The sequence below is a fragment of the Amblyomma maculatum genome, chromosome 5, assembly GCF_055883805.1.
Source record: "Amblyomma maculatum isolate TAMU_Amacu chromosome 5, ASM5588380v1, whole genome shotgun sequence".
Taxonomy (NCBI): domain Eukaryota; kingdom Metazoa; phylum Arthropoda; class Arachnida; order Ixodida; family Ixodidae; genus Amblyomma; species Amblyomma maculatum.
Window position 1 is genome coordinate 14,601,220 of NC_139348.1, and position 25,960 is coordinate 14,627,179.

The window sequence follows — 25,960 nt, forward strand, 5'->3', positions numbered from 1 at the left end:
CACTAGTAAATTATGATATCTGGAGGTTTGCCTTCAATAAAGCGATGCATTATAAAGATACGGCACATTTGTGAACCCTGGTGATAGCCTGCAAAGATATTCAGCGTGTTTAAAGGGCGATCGGTGAATTACGGCCACAAATTCTACTGCCAAGAAAAATATACGAAGTACGAAAGAGCAAAAGTGGATACATATACTTAATAATAACCACTGTAAGCATAACTCGCCGTAGAGTAGTGGGCTTCGACTTCCGGCCACCGAGCGTGACGGACGTTGGCATCATGGGCTCCCAAGGAGCGGATTCAGCGGCCCGGTTGGGACGCGGTATCAGGAGTACGAGCAACGCTGCCAAGGATTACCAAATGGTTCTGCCACATCTGCCATCAGGTTCGACTGCTTTTTTTTTTGTGTGTACGCAAACTTGCCATAAGGCATATTATATAAACTCATGTAAATGGTTTTCCGTGAGGAACCGGAGCAGGCTCCCGCTCTTAGCGTTGTCAGTGAGCCATTTAGAAAAGTCCTCTTCCCTTGTTGTGGTTAGACCCAATTCGCGCAGAATCTGTGTCCTTGATTCCCTTGTCTCTGCACAAGCTGGTGTGGAACACTTTGGGCATGTGTTTGGTCCGATATCAGCTTGCGATTCCCATCGGCATTTTACCGACGGGGTAAGGGCCGCCCCAGCTCTTATCCTTCTAAGGGAGACCTCCTCCAATCTCGTTAAGTTGCGAGGGAGTGGGAATGTACACGGGGGAATGAGGGCATGTGTACTTTTCCTTAAAGAGGATGCTAAAATGGAAACAGCGGAGCGGGCATCGAAAGGGAGCCTGGTGGGGGGCGCATTAGTGTGTGGAACTTCGTGTGTGAGGTGGTCAACTTTTCTCTGCCCAGCGTTCTCAGCATTGTCTTGTGTCCAATGTATCTGGATGCTTATCTGTTTTTTTTTATTTAGTGCGTGGATTTCCTGGGTAACACATAGCGTCTTCGTCACTTTCTTCAGTTGTTTTATGGCGGCTAAGGAGTCTGTATACATGTGGGCTTCTGTTATCGAATCTATTTTATTTATGGCCTCCATAGCATCGCGGATTGCATAGAGTTCCATCACAAGCGGGTCCGGGTATTCTAAAAGATATTCTTAATGTACCTTTAGTGTGTTGGACTAGTAGCTGCTGTTCTACCGCCATTTTCTATAATTGATGCGTCCGTATATGCAATTAAGGTACCTGGAAGTGCATCAACCAGAGGTCGAGATGCCAGCTTTTCTTTGCGACGAAGCCGAGTGGTCTTGTTTGTCGTGATAGTAGTGAATTCCCACGGAGGGGGGTCAGCCATTGGTGGTGTTCGAACTGCCACTTCTTTGTACAAGGATGCTATGGGCGTAACGTACTTTCGCTTCATATCTCTTGTTGCCTCTCGTTGTTCAATTAATTCTGTCAACGTATTTATCTGCACAAACTCTTGGCGAATAGGGATAAGGGTACGTTTTGGTAAGGCCGTGATAGTGCGCATTGCGTTTCTATTTATTGTTTCCAATTTCGCCCATTGCCGCCTCGTGAGTCTTTGGAATTGGGCCTGGTATAGTATCCTCGGCTTGAACACTGATTGTACAAGACGTCTTGCCATGTCCGCTCGAGCTCCTCCTCCCCTGGACGAAATGCGTTTTATCAAGTTTAAGGAAGTCGCAGCTACTTTTTTCACCTTATGAAGCCATTGTGTTCCTTTGCCGGATTTGTGAATTTCTAGGCCAAGAACTCTCAACTCGTCCACCTCTTCCAATGCCTGATTTCCAATCTTTAGGGAGACTCTTTGCGTTGCCAATTATTTTCTTCCATTCTTGTTGGCAACATGAATGTAACTGGACTTTTGAGGTGATAATTCCAGGCCTGCACTTTGCACGTACTCATCTATGGTATTTAAAGCCTCTTGCAGATGCCGATTCTGTCTCTCAATTTGTTTATGAACAGACCAAATCGTGACATCATCTGCGTATATCATGAACCCCACTTCTGGTATTTTAGCTAATTTCCACGCCAGTGGGATCAGTGCGATATTAAATAATAAAGGTGCTAACACTGACTCTCGTAGCACGCCTCTGTTCGAGGCGTAATTGCCAATTTGTTTTCCGTTTATCCGGATAGAAAACATCCTGTCCTTAAGCAGATTATGTACTGCTTTTATGGCCTGCAAGGGAATGCCCATACATTCCATGTTGCTAAGAATCTTGGCATGTATCACGTTGTCGTACGCCTTCGCCATGTCGACTGTTTTACATACTGTTTTTTTTGCACGGGGATGTGTCAGCTAGGCCTTATCGTGTTGAACATTTTCGAGATGCACGCGAACACATGTCATTGCTGTCGGAAGTTGTCGCCCTTGGGGCTTATCAGATGAACCACCTGTGGGCGGTAACCTTCAAAGATGAAGAAGGAAAAAAGAAAATGCTGCAGGTTCCAGCAATCGACGTGAAGGAGCGTCGGTGTGTGGTGATTGACCCGTGCAATCAGGCCGTACGTCTGAAACTGTACTGGTTGTTACACGGCGTCCGCGATGAATACGTGCGAGTGGCCCTGTCTCCGTTCGGAAAAGTAACGGAACTAACCAGAGACAAGTGGCGGAAGAATGGCTGCCTTGACAAGGCGTCCACGACTCGCTCCGTAACGCTGAAGTTACACGCAGGCGTCACCGTTGAGGATTTGCCGCACCAGCTGCGCGTTTCCGACGACGTTGCTCTCGTCTACGTCCCGGGCAGGGCCCCGCTGTGCCTTCGGTGTAGCGGAACTGGGCATATACGCCGAGAGTGCCGCGTTCCGCGTTGCTGGTTGTGTCGCCGCTTTGGACACGAAGATACCCAGTGTGTGCGTACATACGGGAATGTTGCGGGTCCGGCACGGAAAGATGATGTGGCGGAACACTTGATGGACGCAGCTGATGCCGTGGAAATGACGCTGGAATGCACTGAAGAGGCCAAGTGCGAGGAAACGCCCCTATAAAAAGCCCCGGCGGCGGAGGAGCTTCCAGATGGAACTTTAGAAGCAACGCCAATTGCTGCGGGCGCAACTACTGAGGGGGAGGCGAAGGGAGACAAACCTACTGCCCCAAACACGCCAGTAAGTCTGCAGGAGGCTTCCACGAGCGAACCTCGAGACGTGGAAATGGCGTCGGCTTCCAGCATGCCCGCAAAGCGGGCACATGAGGACGTCAATGAGTGTGAAGCTGGCAGGAATGCGAACGGCAACGGGGAGCCACCGACGAAGGCCAACCTGGTCCATCGTCAGAGCTTCAAACCGAGGCCAAACATCCCCCCAGACCGGAAGACTCCGTCATCAACGCCTCCGCCTTAGCGGGGGCGAGTTTTGGAACGCAGATGTGATGTCCCAGTCGGTGATCGGAACTAAAGACCGCGTGAGACCTGTGCTGTACAGTGCAACTGGCATTGCTTCACGACACGAAACCTTTGGTGTATCACTACGTCGCTCTGCCTTATAAGTGTGAGTAGAATGATCAGCGTCTTCTTTCTTTAAAATAGCTCGTCCTTTTCAAACTTGCCTACGCGTCGCAATGCTTAATGTGAGGGGCCTCTCAGCGCGCAGACGGCAACAGCAGTTAAATAGGCTACTGCTAGATAATGATATCGACTTACTGGGAGTACAAGAAACAAAAATTGAAAGTGAAGAGCAAACAGATCGAATCGTCGAAGTTTTTCGCAGCAGATACAACGTATGTGTAAGCCTTACGGTTCAAAAATCTGACGGATGCATTATTTTAATCCGAAGAGCTATCAGCCAAGTTGAAGCTGTGATAACGTGTGGAACGGGTAGATTAGTAGTGTGTGATTTCCTTTTTGACGAAACTCCATGGAGAGCAGTGTGTGTTTACGCTCCGAATAAGCGTGCGGAACGTGAGTGTTTTTTTCAATACGTCGAATCGTACGTGTCTTGTGAGAGGCGTATATTATTGCTTGATGACTTCAATTGTGTATGCAGACCAGAGGATAAGTCAAACAAAAACCTTGTGCGTGACACTAGCGCAGAGTTACTTTTGAGAATAGTTAATGAGAATGAGTTAGAGGACGTTGGCAATGTGCTCATACCTGAAGGCCAAGCGAATTATACGCACTTTCAAGGTACTTCGCATGCTAGACTTAATCGCATTTACGTGCCTGTTGCGACTGTCCCAATGTGTTTCAGTTACAAGTGTGAGCATGTCAGCTTTAGTGACCATTCTTTAGTTATGGTCACATTTGGTAGAAAGGAGAAAACCACCAAATTCAATTGGGAGCTGTGGAAGTTTAATGATCAATTATTAGATGACGAAACATTTGTTAATCAAGTAGAAGAACGTATTACAAACCTATTACTGGGGAATGAGTGTGACTTTGTGTAGGCTTGGGAATTGTTTAGGTGTGAAATTAAAGTAGCCGCAATAAACAGAGCAAGTGTCTTGCGGTTTAGGGAAAGAGAATGCGAAAAATATCTGCGTGGCGAACTAGACTATATGCTAAGCGTAGAAAGCATCGATCCGGGAAAATTTAAAAAAGAAATAAAAGAAACAAAGAACAAACAGGAAGTGATCGATGAAGACAGGTATCGCGGCACGATGATAAGGGCGCGGGCCGAGAGGCTGTGGCGTGGGGAAACGCCCACTAAGCGGGTGCTCAGTGATGAGAAGCGGCACGCGGTGAACAAAAAGATAAACAAAATTTATTACCAAAATGAAGTTGCTAGTGAAAAGGCACTAGTAGAACGAGCCTTGTTCGAATTTTAGAGACACTTGCTTAGCCAGAAGCCAAAGGATCTTGACTGCTTTGCCAAGAGCTTTTTACCACTCATGCCCAGGTTGGATGATGACGTCAAGCAAATGCTGGAAAAACCAATAACAGCCGCGGAAATTGAAAGTGCCATAGACGAATTAACTCTTCATAAGTCACCTGGACCTGACGGGCTTGGAGCAGCCTTGTATAAGTTATTCGAGGTAGAAATAGCTGTGTGTTTAGAACGGGTGATAACTGAATGTTATGAGAAAGACTTTGTCCCACCATCTTTTCGCAAGACCCATGTAGTACTGATTCCAAAAAACGAGGACGCGGCTAGATTGCTCTGTGTCGAAAACTGCCGCCCAATAAGTTTAACAAATGTGGACTATAAAGTATACATGAAGGTCCTAGCCAGAAGATTGCAGAATGTCATTACAACCCCTGTAGGACCTCATCAGACGTGCGGAATTAAAGACAGGACTATATTCACCAATATTCACGTGGCGAGAAGCGTATTGGAATGTTGCAATGTCATGCAAAATCACGTAGCAATGTTGCAACTGGACCTGCACAAGGTCTTTGATCGAGTTGGGCATGATATCTTGTATGCACTTTTGGAGCATGTAAATGTCGGGAGTGTAATCACAAATGTGGTTAAAAATGTTTACAAAGACTGCGTTGCAAAATTAGTCATAAATAGTAAATTGAGTGAATGCATACCGGTGCTATCTTCTGTTCGACAAGGGTGTCCATTGTCACCCCTTCTCTTTGCCTTATACTTGGAACCTTTCTGTTTAAGGCTTCTCTCCAGCCAAGCTATTACAGGGTACACATTTTTCAATGTTGCAGTTAAGCTCCTAGCCTATGCTGACGACATCGCAGTGTTTTGTGCGGACCAAGACAGCGTAAAGGAAGTTGCCAAAGAAGCTGTGGAGTACTGTAAGGCTGCTGGCAGTGCAATTAACTGGATTAGATGTTTAGGTTTCTGGTATGAAGACAGGGAACACACACCGGAATACTTTTGTAACATCAGATGGACGACAACCCCGGGCAAATACCTTGGTGTGCAACTTGATCAGCACAAGAACACGAAAGAGTACTGGGAGGAAGAAACGCAGTGAGTTAAAAATCAAACGAACAAGTGGGGAGGACACAACGTTTCTATGTTTTCTAGAGCTGCTGTGTGTAACGTATTTTTGGTTGCCAAAATATTTTATGTACTTCAAGCTCTTTCGATGACAAGAGCGTCTGTACAGAAACTTCACCGTGGATTTGCAACGTTTATATGGACATCACATGGGAACGCACGAACCGGGGCAATCTGTTTCACGCAGTTCAGAATGGGGGACTTGGGTTGACGCATCTTTTTCTCAAGCAAATTGTGACTAGATTTTTCTTTCTGTGTGAGCAAAATGACACCTTTCTAAGGACTGTAATCGAAGTCAGATTACGTGAGTCACTGCCTGATTACGTCGTATCTGCTTTTTCAAAACCGGTGGCATTAAGCCCCTTTTTACGGGAAGTTGTTTTATCTTTTCGTATCCTTAAGGCAAGGTTCTCAACTGAATATCTGTCAATTGTGCCGCGGAATAAGTTGTATAAGGATCTGCGAGATGTCTTTTTGGCAGTGCCAGTGTACCGCGCTGTGTATAATGTAGGGTCTGAGCATGACGTTTTGAAAAGGGTAAAACGTATGGCTGTCAGAGCTGGTGCAAAATCATTCTTTTTTCAATTGCATTCCGGCACTCTTCCGTTCAAACCATGGCTGCAGAACAAAGGGCTCCTTGTACCTTGGTCTATTAACTGCATTATTTGCAGAAAACCTGAGACCATTGAACACATCTTCTTGGAGTGCCATGACTCAGTTTTTCTCTGGGATATCTTGAAGCGAACTTTAAAAAAGGAATTGCCAATAACGCCATTCGGTATCCGATATCTGCCATGCGCCGACGCTCAAGGAGTGCCGAATGACATGCTGATGCTATTAGTTATGCATAGCGTATGGAAAACGCGTATGGATGTCAGGCATGAGCGAACGCTATCACTTTTAACGATACCTTAACCACTACTCTACGGCCACTTCTTTTTTCTTTAATACCGCGTCTGGACGATGAAGTGAAAGAGAGATTAGAACTAAAGATAACTGAAACAGAAGTGGTGCACGCTATTGACAGTTTCAGTTCAGTTCAGGCGTTCAGCCGTGTCCGACTCTTCGTGACCCTATGGACCATGTCACGCCACGCTTTCCGGTCTCTCACTATCTTCTTAACATCACATAGCTTCATCTGCAATGCCTCGAGAATGCCATCTAACCATCGCGTTCGCTGCCTACCCCTTCTCCGGCGACCCTCAACCTTTCCCAACATCAAATCTTTCTCCAGCGACTCCTCTCTTCTCATATTGACAGTTTAAATGCCGGTAAATCGCCGGGACCGGATGGGTTCAGCGCGGGTTTTTACAAAGAATTTAAGTACGAAATCACACCTATTTTGAACGCAATTTATAACGATGCCTACACAGTAAATGCCCTGCCTCCGTCATATGGGTCATCCCACACCGTACTCATTCCTAAAACTGATGAAATAGACAAATTACGCCTGGTAACATCTTACAGACCCATAGCACTTACAAACGTTGAATATAAAATTTTTATGAAGGTTTTGGCCCGAAGGTTGCAAACGGTTATTAAGGATGTAGTAGGACCACACCAAACGTGTGGGATAAAAGGGAGGTCAATCCCTAGTAGCACACTTTGTTGCCTCAATGTGGCCGCAATGTTTGCTTTCAACATTGCCTTAACGTGGCTAGTGTCCTCTTTTTGCCACGTTGCTGCAACATACATAAGACAACATTGAAGCAACATTGCACCAATGTTACAACAACCTTTAGTCAATGTTTAAGCCACTTCTGATGACGATATTAATGCAACATGGCTGCAACATTTTCTTAATATTGGTACAACTTTTTATTTGCACACATGCAACATTCCCATGACAACGTTAGTGCAATATTGCTGCAAAGCTATTGTATTGTTTCAGAAACTTTCAGGCAACATTTCAAGCTACTGAAATATTCCACCGCATTGATGGCCACTAGCTATCGATGCTTGCTGTTCAATAAATTTATCTTGTGAAAGGCTAAACCATGTGCAATGGTATCGTCGTACCACAATGGTTATGGTAGCTTAAGGTCGCAAGAATGAGCAACTGAACATTACTCGTTGCCACACGGCAGTGCGGTGCAGAGGAGTACGAATACCTAAAAGGTTGCACTGGACAACACAGCTTTTCCCCACTTTTCAAGCCGCTTGCTGTGAATGAGACCTTAAATGTAATATTCATCAGCTCTGTACCAGTGCTCATTTAGACGCTATAAGCTGCTGTGACCTGAAAATGGCGCTGAAAGTGGTTATTCTGGCAATTAGAATGATTTATATATATTCATTTGCATTAAAAATAACCATCATTTGTTTTTTAGCGCTATTTTATTTGTCAAGAATTTATTCAATACGCCTAACAGCAAGCTTGATTCCAGTATACTCATTAGCTTGACATACAGAAGCTAGTTTCACAAATGTAAGACATTTACTTCAAGACAATCGTTTTATGCAGAAACTTTCAACAATCATACATAGCACACAGCCGATTTGGCTACTCAAGAACAGGAAGCACAAATAATGCCAACAGTTACTAAGCACATCAGCATAGCTTTAAAATGTGCATGTCCCTCAACTTGAGTTTTACAAACATGACACTTTAGTAAATTATTAATTGCAGAAACTTGCAACAAAATATAAAACAGCAGTACTGCCTATTCAGGAAAAGAAAGCAGATATATAACATACTGAAATTTACACAAGCACATTGGCATAGATTGAAAAATGTGCCACATGGGCCTACATTTCACAGACAAGATTTATTTTATTTAATTACTTTATTCAGTAACTTGCAACAAAGCTACAAAACAACACACAGGCTACTCGGGAACAAGAACCAGAGATAATGTTTTGAACAGTTACTGGGCACAATAGCATAGCATGAAAATGCACCCACCACCCCTCCAACTTGCATTTACAAATATAAAACACTTCAGTAAACTATTTACGCAAACACTATAGCACAGTGTAGCACTATTTTGTGCAGAAACTTGACACAAATACATATACAAAGTAGGAGTACAACCTAGTTCAGTATTCAGAAACAAGCAGACATATTATGAACAGTAGAGACATTACGACTAGTTTAATCCTTCCTTCTTTGGACATGCGCCATTGCACTGGAAAACTACAAACAAGTATTGTCAGCATTTTACTGAACAATTTAGCATGTCTAAAAATGCTTGTGCCCTGGTAGCCTCCAGCTGGTCACGATGAGGGTCTCTTCCAAATCATGATGTTGTCACAAGTGAAGCTGCATCCCTGAAAAAAAAAATCGAATTGCTAAGTTAAGCATCTTGGTGGGCACATCTCTAATTGCAAAATTTTTACGCGGCTCTATGAACACTGACATGGACAGCTGTCACGACCATTATCAGGACTGACATGTGCCGAACAGTTTTCTAGTTTGTCGTTAACAGCCTCTGCTATTCTTCGTCGTTGCCGGATCGACACTTCACTTAGCGAACACTTTACACTCTTCATGATCTGCTGTCACAACCATTATCAGGACTGACATCTGCCGAAAAGTTTTCTAGTCATCGTTAACAGCCTCTGCTATTCTTCGGCGTCGTTGCCGGATCGACACTCGCTTAGCGAACACTTCACTCTCTTCATGATACAATGAATGTAGCACTTTACCAAACTATCACGAAGGGCATGGGTAACACATGCATATATGCACTACTGGCTTTGTGCCAGGCAACACGTGTCACAGCTCAACAACGTAGGTTAGAAATCACTCACCACTGATGTTATCCTCTGTGCAGGCCTCCGTCATTTCAGCTGAATTCTTATGAAGCCGCAATGCAACACAGCAGCAAGAACACGGCGACCACAAGAAAACTATGCTAAAATAAGGGAAACACACGTGAGCCATGGAGGAAGGAAAATGCTCCATGCACGTGAAGAATTTGCCGCGATCGCCGCTTACACGCGGTTTGGCAGGAATGGCTCTCGGCGCGGCCGCGATTTCGACTTGATTTGGATTCGCGACGATCTTCATGACCATTAGGCTGCGGGGCATTAGTGAAAACAGAACTGAATTTCTTCAGCAGTTATAATTTTAGTACGCATGTTTAATTGAAAGATAATGCAATCTCAGCAGTCTAAATATATTGCATATAAATATATATATATATATTTCTATCTCAGTGTAACAAAGTTCAGCACACTTGTACTGTTCATCGCATGCACATGACATGCAAGGTTACACTCAAACTAAAAAATAAATAAACATTGTCATGCGGGGAAGTGACAAGGTCAATGGAGTGACCTAATACCGGCTTTTCTGTTTGGGCTGCAGAAATAGTCTGAAAGAACGACAGTTAGCCAATAAAGTAAATGTTATAGCAATGTCATCGTATGTGGTTCAACGTTTATACATCATTTGACAATATTGCTGCAATGTGGAAAGACCACTTTAGAGCAACATTGCCAGCATGTTACTTGTTAACATTGCAGCAGCGTTATCGAATGTTGAAAGTTTTCTCATTATGTTGGATAAATGTAGTCCAATGTTATCGCAACATTGTACAACATTGACAATGTTGCTGCAATGTTACAGAAACATATTGTGCTACTAGGGATAGTGACCAACATTCAAAAGGCGCGAAGTGTCCTTGAGTGTTGTGATGACTGAGATGGTCGGGTCGCCATGCTTCAGATCGACCTCGAAAAAGCATTCGACTGCGTCCATCACGAAATTTTGTTTTCTCTTTTAGAACATGTGAATGTTGGTTCAGTTATATGTAAGGGTGTGGCCCTGGCGTACCGTAACTGCACGACGAGAGTGATTATTAATAAGAGTCTGGGAGCCCCCATTCGACTGCAGCGTTCGGTGCGACAGGGCTGTCCGCTCAGCCCTCTTTTGTTTTGCATTTATATTGAAACATTGTGCATGAAACTTGTGAATAATGTCAACATTAGTGCGTTTAGGTTACAAGCAGCCGAAGTGAAGCTGCTCGCGTATGCAGACGACATCGTTATTTTTACGGTTGACCAGGAGAGTATCACCGAGGCTGTCAAATGTATCCGTGAGTTCTCTCAAGTTACCGGTAGCGGGGTGAACTGGGCCAAGTGCCTTGGGCTCTGGCATGGACAGTGGCCGTCGAAACCAGATCGCTTTGCCAATGTTACGTGGACAGACACACCGACCAAGTACTTGGGCGTCGAGCTCGATGCCTACCGCGAAAGCGAGCATTATTGGAAAGGGCAAATGACCGAACTACGGGAGAGAGCCGAGAAGTGGAAAGGCGCCAACATGTCGATTTTTGCCAGAGCTACTGTATGCAATCTTTTTTTTATCAGCAAACTTTGGTTCGCAATGCAAGTTTTGAGTTGTTCGCGCGTAAACGTACAGAAGTTACACAGGATTTTCGCCGTTTTTGTTTGGGCAGGTAAATGGGAACGCTGCAGCAGGACGAATTTGTTCCGTCGGGTAAAAGACGGCGGTTTGGGACTCGGCCATCTGTTTTTACGGCAGGTGGTCAACCGGTTTTTGTTTTTTCGGGATGCTTCGGACCCTTTCTTACGCACCGTCTGCCAAGTTAGGCTACGGCGCCTACTGCCGGAGTTTGTTGTCTCCACCGAAGAAGCTACGGGTGGGATTTTTGGTTATTACAGGGAGGTCGTCGCTAGTGTAAGATTTCTTTCAGTGCGTTTTTCTAATGAATATTTGTCCACTGTAAAACGAAAAAAGCTGTATCGCGATTTATGGGGTAAGCAGCGGTGGCGTAGCGGTAGAACATCCGCCTCGCATGCAAGAGGACCGGGGTTCAAATCCCGGTGCCGCGCAATTCTCCACCGGATGACAAAAAAAAAAAAAAAAAAAAAAAAAAAATCCGCGTGTCGATGGAATTGCATATACAGGTTTCGGGTGCGACCTGATGCCGGTGAACACCTCCGGCAACGCACTCCCTCGCCAGAACAGGAGTTGGCCACCCTGGTGCAGTAATTGGCCACAACCTCCTATGATAAGCTCCATAAAACCTCGGCCCTCAGTCACCAGCGGCTGCGGAACAACTGACCACGGCGGCGGTCAGACCTGTGACGCAGCAGGGGGTGCTAAGAAAGCCTGGCTCCGCTGGACAGGCCGCCATTGGAAACTGATCCTGGCAACGTTTAATGCTAGAACCCTAGCTAGTGAAGCTACTTTAGCAGTGCTGTTAGAGGAACTAGAGGGCATGAAATGGGATGTCATAGGGCTTAGTGAGGTTAGGAGGCCGAATGAGGCATATACTGTACTGAAGGATGGGCATGTACTGTGTTATCGAGGTTTACCAGAGAGGCGACAACTAGGAGTAGGTTTCCTTGTCAATAAGTATATAGCGGGTAATATAGATGAATTCTATAGTATTAATGAGAGGGTTGCAGGCATCGTAATTAGGCTTAATAAGCGGTATAAACTGAAGGTTGTACAGGCCTATGCACCTACATGTAGTTATGATGACCAGGCAGTTGAAAGCTTCTATGAAGATGTAGAATCGGCAATGCGAAAAGTAAAGACGCAGTATACTGTACTAATGGGCGACTTCAATGCCAAGGTAGGGAAAAAACAGGCAGGAGGCAAGGCAGTAGGTGACTATGGCATTGGTTCTAGGAATAGCAGGGGGGAGTTACTAGTTGAGTTTGCAGAGCGCAATAACTTACGAATCATGAATACCTTCTTTAGCAAACGGAAGAACCGAAAATGGACATGGAAAAGTCCTAACGGAGAGACTAAAAATGAAATCGACTTCATAATGTGTTCAACCCCCGCCATTGTGCAGGATGTAGAGGTAATCGGGAAAGTTCGATGTAGTGACCACAGGATGGTGAGGTCCCGAATTAGCCTAAATCTGAAGAAGGAACGCAATAGATTAGTAAGAAAGAAACCCATCAACGAATTAGCGGTGAGGGGGAGGGCAGAAGAGTTCAGGATCTCGCTACAGAATAGGTATTCAGCTCTAACTGAGGATGGCGACATTACCCTAGAGGCAAGGAACAATAATTTCAGAGATATCATTACTGAGTGCGCGGTAGAAGTAGGCGGTAGGATAGTTAGAGAGGATACCGGTAAGCTGTCTAAGGAGACGAAAGATTTGATTAAGAAACGGCAGAGTATGAAAGCTTCCAATCCAACAGACCAGATCGAATTGGCCGAGATATCAAAGCTAATCAATAAGCGCAAGGTGGCCGATATAAGGAAGTATAACATGGAGAAAATTGAGCATGCTGTAAAGAACGGGGGAAGCCTTAAAGCGGTAAAGAAGAAATTGGGCATAGGCAAAAACCAGATGTATGCGATAAGGGACAAGGCGGGCAACGTCATCACTAATATGGACAAGATAGTCAAAGTAGCCGAGGAGTTCTATACAGATCTCTACAGCAGCCAAAGTAGTCAGGACCGTAATGAGATTGGCGGTAGGGAAAGACAGTCAGACGTTCCACCAGTGACGAAGGACGAGGTCAAGAAAGCACTAGAAACTATGAAAAGGGGGAAATCAGCTGGAGAGGATCAGATAACTACAGATTTGCTGAAGGACGGGGGGGATATCGTGCTAGAAAAACTGGCCACCCTGTATACGCAGTGCCTGGTGTCATCGACGGTACCGGAAGTATGGAAGAATGCAAACATTATCCTCATTCACAAGAAAGGGGACTCTAAGGACCTTAAAAATTACAGACCAATCAGCTTACTGTCTGTTACGTATAAGGTATTTACTAAGGTAATCGCTAATAGAATCAGGACAACCTTAGACTGCAATCAAGCAAAGGATCAAGCAGGGTTTCGGAAACGGTACTCTACTATCGATCATATCCATACCATCAATCAGGTGATAGAAAAATGCGCGGAATATAACCAGCCCTCATACATAGCATTCATTGATTACGAAAAAGCATTTGACTCAGTTGAAACCTCGGCGGTGATGCAGGCATTGCGAAATCAGGGGGTAGACGAGCCGTACGTGAAAGTGCTGGAAGATATATATAGTGGCTGCACAGCAACCATAGTTCTGCATAAAGAAAGTAACAAAATTCCCATAAAGAAAGGTGTTAGGCAAGGAGACACAATCTCCCCAGTACTATTCACAGCTTGTTTAGAGGAAGTATTCAGAGACTTGGAATGGGAGAAGTTAGGGATAAGGCTAGATGGAGAATACCTCAGTAATCTGCGATTTGCTGATGACATTGCCTTGCTAAGCAACTCGGGAGATGAACTGCAAATAATGATTGATGACCTAGACAGGGAAAGTAGAAAGGTAGGCTTGAAAATCAATATGCAGAAGACTAAGGTAATGTTCAACAGCCTCGGGAAGGAACAGGAGTTTACATTAGGTAGCGAAATACTGGAAGTAGTAGGCGAATATATCTACTTAGGACAGGTAGTAACCGCAGATCCGGACCATGAAAAGGAAATAACAAGAAGAATAAGATTGGGATGGAGCGCATTTGGCAAGCACTCGCAGATTATGACTAGCAGCTTACCGGTATCGCTCAAGAGGAAAGTATACAACAGTTGCATCTTGCCTGTACTCACCTATGGGGCTGAAACGTGGAGGCTAACCAAGAGAGTTCTACTTAAGTTGAGGACAACCCAGAGGGCTATGGAACGAAAAATGGTAGGGGTAACATTAAGAGATAGAAAGCGTGCAGAGTGGGTCAGAGAAATAACTCAAGTTAACGACATTCTAGTGGAAATTAAGAAGAAGAAATGGACATGGGCAGGACATGTAGTGCGAAGAGAGGATAACCGATGGTCGCTGAGGGTAACAAACTGGATTCCAAGGGAAGGAAAGCGTAGCAGGGGGCGGCAGAAAGTTAGGTGGGCGGATGAGATTAAGAAGTTCGCAGGGGTCAAGTGGATGCAGCTAGCACAGAACCGGGTTAAGTGGAGAGATATGGGAGAGGCCTTCGCCCTGCAGTGGGTATAATCAGGCTGATGATGATGATGATGTTTTGCCACAACCCTTGTACAGAACCTTATACAGTGGAGGTCCGGGCAGAGATGTCTTGAAGAGAGTAAAGAAAATGCAGGTGTCGCCAGGAGCTAAGACATTTTTCTTTAAATTACACACCGGAACATTATCAGTAAAGAAGTTTTTGGAGGAAAGGGATTTTTTTTTACCGTGCGGGGCGCACTGTTTAATCTGCAAGCAGCCGGAAACAATAGACCATGTTTTTTTGCATTGTTGGGAAGGGGTTTATTTCTGGGATGTTTTGCAACGTACGACAAAGAAAGAATTTCCACTAGACTCCCACGGCATCCGGTATTTAAGCATTGATAATGAAGATGGCGTTCCGTATGATTTAATCATGCTCATGGGCCTCCACTCTATATGGCGCTCCAGAATGGCGGGCTATCACTGCGACAGGGATGCTCGACCCGCTAGAATATACTTTCGAGAAAGTGTGAATTGGTTTATTGCCATACAGAAAGTGGCTGCTGAACCTCCCGAATGGCTCTCAAGGGTAGAGCCTTTGCTGTCGTTGCGGGAGTTTTAATGTACTGAGACGAAGCCAGCCTGACATTGGCTGATGATGACCTTCCAATATGTACTTTGTTTTGTGTTATTCGTGTTGTGTTCTTGTGAAATGGTATGAACCAAAGCCAGGAAATAAAGGAAAAAGAGTAGTGGTTAAGGTGCCCGTCTGAAGACCATGAGGACCGAGGTTCGATTCCTTACTTGGTAGTAATTTTTTTTATTTATTTTAAATGTCATTTTATTTTATATTGTTGCATGCTTTTTCCACCCTGGCGACGCGTTTCTTTCCGGAAACGAGAGCCACCAACCATACAGGCCATTCTGGTATCAGCGCTCCGCGAGGTTTCAGTCCGGACTTTCCAAGGCAGTACAGGAATTTCCTAAAATAGCCCCAAATCCTGTATTTCAGATCCTGTACAGTAAACCTGTATATGATTTCCTGTACGAATTGTATACAGGATTTTGCAGTAGGGGTAGCATACCCTCGAACACTGTAGAAACATGCACGCATGGCTGGGATCTTCGACATACACCTCGGCGCATCTTGCGCCACAAAGAAAATGATAAGGCTACGTCTCGGGGTAAAAGAAATGAACAAACCAAGAATACATATATAATTCATCCGCTGGAATCGCAGTGATAAGGCCGCATGCCGAAGGCTGTAGCAAAAGAGGAAATAAAATTTTGAATTGTTCGCGGCACTATTAATCCCTAAAATAGTAAACGACGATTCTTGTTCTTACTCTGTGAGAATGTTTTCGTAGTGTGTCTGCAGGACATGTTGCTCGTGGATTTCATTTTCTAGTAGACTATTTCTATCTAAATTCCTCTTTTTGTGTTATTTCGTTCTTCTGTCTCCTGTTCTTGTCTCTGGAGGTTTTCTGTGCAGTTTATTTTACAATTGTGCCGCAGTACCAATACCGCTTGGTTGTTCCAGCGGAAGTTATATATTTATTGATTGATTATTGTAATCTTTCCATATTGAATACACCATTTTTTATGTTACTCAGACTTCTTCAAACGTCATGTATAGATACACTCTAAGAAAAAAAAACGGCTGAAGTGTGGAGTAACGTTTACTTTGGTACTCAAATCGGGCCGCTACTCTGCGAGAGGAGCAACTGCGGCGAGAAGCGTGCCGTGTACAAATGTGGAGGAATAATGTTTAGTCCTGGCTCGAAAAAGACTAAAAAAAGGAGGAACGGAAGACGAACTGTTCACTTGATCTCTGGCCTCCCTTCGCGCCTCTCTCGTCGCGCGTTTCAGGTGCAGAGAATGTGGTCTGACTCGATGGACAAAATCTGCCGACTATGGTGGAATTAGCTTTTTGACGCTGTGTGCGTCGCTGGCATCCGCGATGCACTGGGAGAAGTGCTGGATGTGCGCTGGGGCCGCAATGGTCCCAGTATCGCTTTGGTGTCCCGGAAATGAGATGCGAGAAATAATGCGCATATGAAAAATATGGTTCAAATAGGCGCGTTTTTGCTACGAAGTCGCTGCGCACTAGTAAGAAAACAAAGGCAGTATCTTTTTCTAGAGTTTCCATGTTTCGATAGGTCGTTTCGAGAGAGACCCCGATCGCCGCGCCTCTGAACCTCATGACACTGATGATTAACCTACAACTAAAACTGGAATTGAATAATGTGGGCTACCATGCATAAGAAACTTCACAGCTGATCTTAAGGGCACTAACACAATGATTACTGCCAAAATGTACAATGCGGGCTCAATCGCAGGCAATCGCAGGCCTACGCATCAGCGAGCGTAGCCTGCACCGTGGTCCAGTATAAACAGCAGAAAGAAAACAAATAAAACGAGGAAGAGAGTAGTTTAACGAGCGATTGGCCCACGAGAAAAAAAAAAAAACACAGCGCTTGTAATGCATAATATTTTGTGTGTTTCTCAAGCCTTTGCGCTCCTTATTGCTCTGCGTATACACCAGCCGCGCCATCGGTCATCGCAACGCTTCCAGAAATGTTTACGTACAAATAAGATTTAGTTACCAGCAAAATAGTGCAGCGCTTTCAGGTATTGAAGCTTGGTCACACATTTTTCATTGAAGGTTTGTGCTACAGCTCCGTCTCCAGCGAAAATTACGCCCACTTTAGCAGAGCATCACCGAAGAGCCGGCACTGGTAAATTTGCCAGCCATGTCGAACTCCAAATGGTAAAATGATTATAGTGCACAAGATACTGCGCATAAGCCTCCAGAACACTAGTGTCAAGTCGTGAGGGCAGGCAGCAAGCTCCAATGGTCAAGAAGTTGTAATTGTTAGAGCGGCAGCTATGGCCTGACACTTCGAAGCATGAAGTCCAAACTTTATAAACGCGATCATGACACAAGATTAAAAAATATTCATAACGATAATGTTCTCGGCGTTGCCGAGTACAAAGTAATGTACATATTGCGCGCAAAATCTTCGAATCGTGCTCCTGCTCTCATGATCAGGTTACTTTACTTCAGGTCGACCTCGCAAAAGCATTTGATCGAGTTCGTCATTCATTCCTGTTTTCTCTTCTGGAGCGAGTGAATATTGGTTCGGTAGTACTGAAGGGGGTGCAGCTTTGGTATAGGAATTGTTCGACTCGCCTGATTGTAAATGGCACCTATCAAGCCCCGTACCAATCAATTCTTCTGTGAAGCAAGGCTGTCCGATGTCTCCGCTGCTTTTTGCTCTTTATTTGGAGCCACTTTGAGTGTTTTACATAACAGTAGTATTCATGGCTTCCCTCTCCTTGGAAATGTTGTTAAAGTGCTTGCGTATGCGGATGATCTTGCGTTTTTCTGCACTGACAAACCAAGCATAGAAAAAGTTGTAAACAGCATAGAACAATTTGGCATTGTCTCTGGTGCTCAGATGAATCACTCCAAAAGTTCCGGCCTTTGGTTCGTTTCGTGGGGCTCAGCACCGCCCCTTTATGCAGGAGTTGAATGGCCATGTGTGCCCCCCTAATTATCTGGGCGTTCCACTGCATGCATGCAAGTCAGGTGCAAAAAGCTGGAAAGAGCGAGTTCCAGTCGTCCAGCGTTATGCTAATTAATTTGTCCCCTATCGTCACTCAATCTTCGGTAGGGCTCAGGCCTGCAACATGTTTTTGGCCACAAAAATTTATTATGTCCTCCACTGTGCTAGACATTACATCCAGCGTTCTGACCGAATAATTGCAATGTTTATTTAGTCATCAAATTTTGAACCGATTCGACGTGATAACCTATTCAGACCTGTTTGTGCAGGGGGGATCGGCTTAGTGCATCTGTATGTAAGGCAGTTAGTTGCCCGTCTCTTCTTTCTTCGTGATTGTTCACATCTGATTATTAGAGCATTCCTACAAGTTAATTTCATGAATTTGCTTCCGGACTTAGTGGTTGCTTCAGATTTTACTGGCCACCCACAGTTACCAGCATTTATGCAGGAAGTTTATGCTTCGGTGAGGTTTTTCACAGTACGATTCTCGAATGAGTACTTATATTCTATTCCGCGTAAGATACTATACAAGGAATTGATAGCAATGCTTTTTCCGCCACCACTGTGTCGTTCTTTATACTTTGGTCTTAAGGGTCATGATGTGTTAAAGAGGGTGCGTAAAATGCAGATTTCTCCTAGCACGAAAGCATTTTTCTTTAAATTACACACCAAAGCTCTGTTAAAGGCCCACTGTCCACCCTCCGGTCGAAAATATTTTCTTCCCCGGTGACTGTGGGACTTCGCCCTTAGAACGCAAGGCCGCAAAATGTTTTTGAAAAGAGTAACTAATAACGCAGTTACAGCCACCGCAATCACCCGATTCTGTCATGCCTCTCTCCTTCCGTTCCCTCGCAAAGGTTTTTCACTCTCCTGCCCGAGGTCGTCTAGCCTCCGCAATACAAATTCCCCTTCCTCCTCCGCGTTTGGCGGGAGGTGGGGCGTGGCTCTCCGCGAGCGCGAAAAAAAAAAAAACGGTTGAGGGAGCGCGCGCCGCTGGATTCAGTCTGGCCGTGGCGAGGGAAAAGCGCGCTGCGAGCGGTAGACACCCATCCTTCTCCCGTCAGTCAGCGAGACGGACCAATGGACATCGTTCCCGATACGTACGTCATTATCGTGGCCCGTCGGGCCAGCGCAGGAAGCGGGGAGGCTGGCTTCCCAAAGGAGAGCATGAGATAGCTTTGAATTGTATTTTCGATGCTTTGCGGAGCGCGTGTCACTGTAGCATTTTGCACAGACTATCTCCGGTACCTGATCGAAACACTGGGCTCCTTTGTTTAAAAGGGCCTTCCCTGGACAGTGGCCCTTTAACGCATGGCTCCATAGGAAAATATTTTTGTATCTTCTGTAAACTGCCGTCTGTGTGATGTACCTGAAAGAATTGAGCAGTATTTCATTAATTGCAAAGGCGCAATTCTTTTTTGGGGCGTGCTGCAAAGAACTCTAAAGAAAGACTTTGTCCTAAATTCGTAGAGTGCGGTATCTTGTTGTTACACAATCTGATTACGAACCATATGACATGTTTTTCCTTATTGGACTTCATAGCTTGCGGAAGACACGCCTGTTGGATCGCAACGCTGAACCTGTTGTTCCACCTAGACTTCATTTTAGCCGAATGATGCTGCAACTAAAGGACAATTATGATGAAAATGACTTTCAACCTGATTGGTTTCCGCTGGTGACACGGTGTTATTCTTTGCCTGCCTTTTAGTTGTGTTTTCTGTTGTGCAGCTCAGCAACGGCTGAGTGCTTTGTAAATAGTCTTTGTACATGACCCGTTTTGTACATAACGACGTGTTATAAATATCATGTCAGAAAAAAAAAACTCGGTGCGGCCGAGTGGTTAGCGCAGCAAGCTACTGAGTGTGAGGTACCGTGTACGAATTGCGCTAGTGCGAACGTTTTTTTTTTCTACTTTTTGATTTTTTTTTCACTTTTTTAGCTTCTTTTCATGTACTTGAGGTACTTCGTTACTTTTTAGCTTTAACTTTTTATCTGAAGCCTTTTGTTTCACTAGTGCGGAGCGTGCCAGTACGCCGCGTCCCGGGATGTTAATTCGTCTCTTGAGGAGCATCTGCAAGTACCAACCGTTCCTCCTTCTACAGTTCCTCCTTTGGAGCCTAATTGTTTATCTCCTCGCAGTTGGTCCCCAAAAGGATTAATGTTTGTGGCAAACCAGCTGGTCCCCAAAAGGACAATCCTCACTACCCCTTTTAGTCTTTTTTTTTTTTTTAGAGTGTAGTGACTGGGAACTGATAAGTATGTTGCGTGGACTGCTTATGCCCTTTGCATTAATTGTTTGGCCTAGATTCCTCTCCTTTGGATATAAAGGTATACGCTGGCCGCGAATAAGCGAATAAATAAGCATATTCTACAAAGCTGGCTGTGATGTTAGCGCAACGGTAGCACGCAAACATGCAGTGCTGGATAGGAGGACATGCCGAACAGGCGCAACCATCAAGGGCACGGATGAAGCCGTGAAGAGCCCGCGGCGTCGTCCGATGCGATAACCAAATGCGGCTTTGGAGTGGATCGAGGACGGGGGAGGGTTGGGGAAGGGAGAAGGTGAAACGTGGACCACATGTTAACGGCCCGCGCCGATTGTTGTTTAATGCAGACGCCATCGCGGCTAACACATGTTGTGCTTTCGCTACCCATTTCACCCCCGTCTCCGGACGCGTCAGTTTTGTGCACTGGGCAACGTCACTTGTCTCGGCAAACGTCCACAAATGTTGCGTTCCCGTCCCATTTATGAACTTGACGCCGGCTAGGCGCAACAGAAACAGCACAAATGGTTACGTGACTTGTGAGAAAAAGACTTGTGTGGTGACGCTACGGTTCAAGTGCGTCAAATAATAATGTTATCAATATAATTATGCTGAAGCGCGTCCACTCATGCATATTTCTGCTACTAACTTTGACATAGCATCGTAAAAGAACTGAAAGGTGCATAAGTCCGGTAATTTAAGTTAGGGTGCATTTAGTCTCGTATATTCTTTTTAATGTGTTCTGAGCGTCTTGCTTGTAAAATTGATCAGGGAAACAGTCGTTATTTATTTGCAATTTTCTGCCGATCAAGACTCCGAAGAAGTGACCTCTACATCACAATTAGCATTTCAATTATTTTAATAAATATCGCTGAATTTTCAGCTCCATTGCTTTTTTTTATGCTTCTTTGCCTTCGGCCGCAATTTGCAATGTTATTGAATACATGAAGAAAGTTGCTGTCCTCAATAAATAGCGTACACAACCCAGATTATTATGCACTTTTTTAAGGAAACGTGAGGAGGGGAACAGGCATAACTTTTCAACTCTGAAAACTTGCAGCATTGACACTAGGTATTTCTAGTTTGTCCTGGCACAACCAAGCCATCATTTTCCGATAGGCTGGATTAGCATGTACAACCCCGTCCACTTCTACCTATAACAAAGTCCCTGCTTTCAAATGGTTATTGCGTCTGGCCCGGCCGCGCAATAAAGTTATGTGGCAGGACATGTGAAGCAGCACTTCCGGCTCTCTCTGTGCTTGCATCGTTTTCCATCGATATGCGTCAGCGTGCGACGCAATATTGCTTTGAAAGCAGCGCCCATGTTATAGCTTGAAGTGGATGATCCTGTACTCAGCTAGGAGGCAAGATATATTTGTTGCATACAAACTCGGCTTTCCATTTTTAGAGCCACTTCAGGTGGCTCCAAAAGTCGAAGTATAAAGATATTAAGGCATTTTGGATGCAGCTAGCACAAAACCGGGTTAAGTGGAGAAAAATGGGAGAGGCCTTTCGCCCTGCAGTGGGTATAGTCAGGCTGATGATGATGATGATCATGATGATGATGATAGGCATTTTGCTCGCCAAAATATCTCCTGTCGCTGTTACTGAGTAATGTTGTGTCACGAAGCTTCATCTTTGCCAGTGAATCCGAAGGGCGTTACCACAATATCTGCGGCAAATCGTTGCACCTTGTTTGTATGTTTGTCATTTTTGTCTTCCTGAAACATTGTAGTGTTCACTATACCTTTTTTGTTCCTCCCGAAGGAAAGCTCCCGTGCACGCACTTTCTACTGCAAATAAAAAAAAAAAGCTAAATGAATTGTTATAATTTCGCTAGAGCTGATTTCACAGAAGCTAAAAAGGGCTCTAATAAGACGTGTAATTCGTGAAGAAAATCTTTCGCCCCCACAACGCTCCGTGAAGAAGGCGGTCAGTTTTCAAAATTAGAGTGCAGCACTTTGTTCGCCTGGAAGAAACCTGATTGCGCCGCTCATCCTGCGCTGCACGCAAAAAGGCGCGCGGCGCTTTTGGGCGCATGCACTACAGCGGGCGCGTCCAATCGATAGTGGTCGAAACCGGTGACGCTGCTACCGCCGCCTGCGCTTAGCCTATATGGGTTGTGTTTGCCTCTGGCTTCATCTGTGCGCCATCTGCTGTGGACGAAAGCCGGCGTCTGTGGTTTCCCATACCGCTAGTCAGAGACACGTTTAGGTGGCGAAGGAGGCGGCAGCCGTAATTAGGCCATCAATTGTGGACATGTCGGATCGACCGAAAATATGGGCTCTTCCGGGAGCGTGTGGTCACAAGCATTTGATTATTGTTATCATTTACGTATTGAAAGAATGCAGCGCATTGATGGCAGGAGAAAAGCGTACAATCAGTTCGTAAAAAAATCCCCCAAACAGAGGATACATGATCTCCGCCTTTGATGGTATCACGTGATAGCGTCAGTTATTATTTTTTATTTACAAATACTACAATCAAGAAGACCAAACAGGTGGCAACATATATAAAATAATGATATGAACATCAGAATACCAAACCCATCAATCCACGGCAAGAACCAATCAAAGAAAACAGCCAAAATTAGGGCGAATCGAATTACATCGCCACATGCACCCTAACACGTTTTTCGAAAGCAGTGCTGTCACAAACCGCAAACACAAGTACAGTCAATGAATTCCACGTTGTGATTGGGTGCGGGACGAATGAGTGTTTGAACGTGTTGGTGCGAGTAAAGTACGAATGAAGGCTATGGTTGTGAGCATAACGAGTCTGTCGAGTGGTCCGGGACTTGATATGGAACAGGATTCTCGTTGAGCAGCCTGGAATAGAGTAAATAAAGAAGTTTAAGTCTTAAAAGTGCTCCCCTGTCGGCTAAAGTTAATATGTCGTTGCTCGTCATCAGAGAGGAAGATGATATAGAGCTTCGGTATGCGTTAAAAGGGAAGAGCACTGATTTTCTCTGAACCATTTTATGCTTGCATATGTCCTTTTTTTAATAGCGGATCACACGCAACACAATAATATTCGAGTTTCTGACGAATTATAAAGTTGTAGGCAAGTAACATAACTTCAGACGGGGCAAGGTTTAATTTTTGTTCCAGAAGGCCAAGACTTCTCGCCGCCGACGAGCAAATATTGTTAACGTGGCTGAACCATGAAAGGCGATCTGCAAATGTGACACACAGATACTTATACTCACTCCCCTGCATCAGTGGATGGATATAAATTGTGTAACCAGAACTACGAGAAATCTTTTTGTTTGTAAGCTGGAGAACAATCCCATTTCGCAATAATCACTTGCATTGACCAGAAATTACACCACTCTTCAACAGCATTCAGGTTTAATTGTAAGCATTCTTGAACTGACGTACTGGTAATAGGTTCAAAAGTATGCAGTTATGTGAAATAATCTAAACGTTCCATCAGGACTGCACTATCTCAAGTGCAGAAAAAAAGAGAAAAAAGAAAGAAAAGTTGCTGCTGCACACGGTAAATTGCGCGCCCCTCGTCGAACACAAACAGCGTTCTGTTGCTCCGACGACCTTCGGCGCTGCATGGCTATACACAAAAACAATACACACACAAGAGAATTAAACCAAGACGTTAGCACAAATGATGCGCTCGCTACCAACTGCCTTTTTTGTGGTACGAAGAAGAAGAAAGCTTCACAAAAAACTTGGAGTTACAATATGGAGAAGCAAACACAAGATTCAGAAAGATGCGAAGAAATTCACAATAAAAAATTAAATGAAAATAAAACGAAAAATTGACAAATTAGGTCCAAGTTCTTGTCATATTGTCCAAACGTCTTGTCACATTGTCCAAACGGAGAAGTATCACCTCCTGGCTGTTGAGCGCCGCCGACGGAACACTCACGCATTCGCCTTCTTGCCCCGAAATCATCTTGAATGCTTCAATAATGACTCTTTTGGTGGTGGTGGTGGTGGTGGTGGTGGTGGTAGTGGTTATTTATTGTATATACAAATGGAAAGAAAAGATGTTTGCCAGCCCCGGTATCTGCTATCTGATATCTGAAGCTCCTGAACTGGGGCGGCGGAAATAAAGGGATAGCGAGGAAAAGGTAGAGGAAATCAAAGAGGTGAGCGATAGGGAGAAAGAAAAGGATAGGTAAAAATAAAAGAAATATATACACTATGGTACAGTATACAGTAGTTTGCTTGAGGCCCACCCACAAATGTCCTAGGTCACTGAGCACTCGGCACATCGGGCGGGCCTCCGCAATAGCTCTGCGTCCAGGCAACTGCTCACAACGCACGCGCTGGCACACTGTACAAAACACTGACGGCTGTCGTGGGCGATCGGCCGTTATTGTGCGAAATAGCACACGCGGAGCGTTCAGTCACAGCGCGCACTATCTGGCGAGGTGAAATAGGCGGGTCATCAAGCCCGCCTGTTCGATGTACTCACACAGGCTCACGTGTATTCGCTCGCGGACGCGCGCACTGCCTGGCGGCCACAGGCGCACAGCTACGCTGTCCGGGATTACCCCCTGCACTCTGTAAGCCGCCAACAACTCACGTCGTGGTTCGGCTAGTGCGGCGCACTGCAGTAGAAGATGTTTGAGAGTTTCTACCGCCCCACAGCCGTTACGCACGCCACTGGTGGCACGTCCGTGGCGCATCCGTCGTTCCCCAGGCCACACACATCAAATGCGTGCACGGAGGATCATTACACGGTGCAGCCGAGTCGGCGAGCGGCCGCTGACACTGTGAATGCGCGCACCTCTTGCGATGCGTGAGTCGGGGTGCTGCGTCCGGAGGTGGTCGTCGATTACCGCACGCACGTCCTCCAAAGCGAGATGCTCGTCGCTAGGAGGGAGTTCATGTGCTGCGGTCGCGAGCTCGTCGGCACGTTCGTTGCCCTCTATGCCGCAGTGCCCGGGGATCCACTGTGCCCGTATAGCGCAGCCGCGCTCCGCCAAGCGCTTGAGACGCACGCGAATCTGGCACAGCAGCGGAGTTCCCCGGCCGGTGGTTCGAAGGCGGCTGAGGGCAGCACGGGAGTCACATAGCACGGCACACCTGGGTGGCGGCGGAGTCAGCTCAAGCAGTAGATCCAGGCTTAGGCGTAGGCCCAGCAGCTCCGCTGTGGTGGAAGAACCCAGGAATGACGTGCAGCTGTCTGGGCAGTTGCAGGGCGGGGATGGTAGCCGCCGCTGCTAGCGAGCAACTATCTCTGGCCACGGAGCTGTCGGTATAAACAAAGAGGTGGTGTTGGAGTTCCTCGTAGATGACGGCTCTGGTCAGCTGCTGCACTGCACAGAGCGGTGTGGTGCGTTTCCCCGCGATTCCGACAATCTCGCTGAACCTCCGTAGCAGCGTGCCAGG

At 45.5% G+C, this 25,960-nt stretch overlaps 1 protein-coding gene across 1 annotated transcript; it reads left to right on the top strand.

Annotated features, from left to right (window-relative positions):
* Window positions 1-281: 281 nt before the first annotated feature.
* On the top strand, window positions 282-2,990 carry LOC146187796 (uncharacterized). Its single transcript, XM_084603443.1, has 2 exons — window positions 282-408; window positions 2,278-2,990. Exons 1-2 carry the CDS (start codon window positions 282-284, stop codon window positions 2,988-2,990), a joined length of 840 nt encoding a protein of 279 aa, XP_084459569.1.
* The last annotated feature ends 22,970 nt before the right edge of the window (window positions 2,991-25,960 follow it).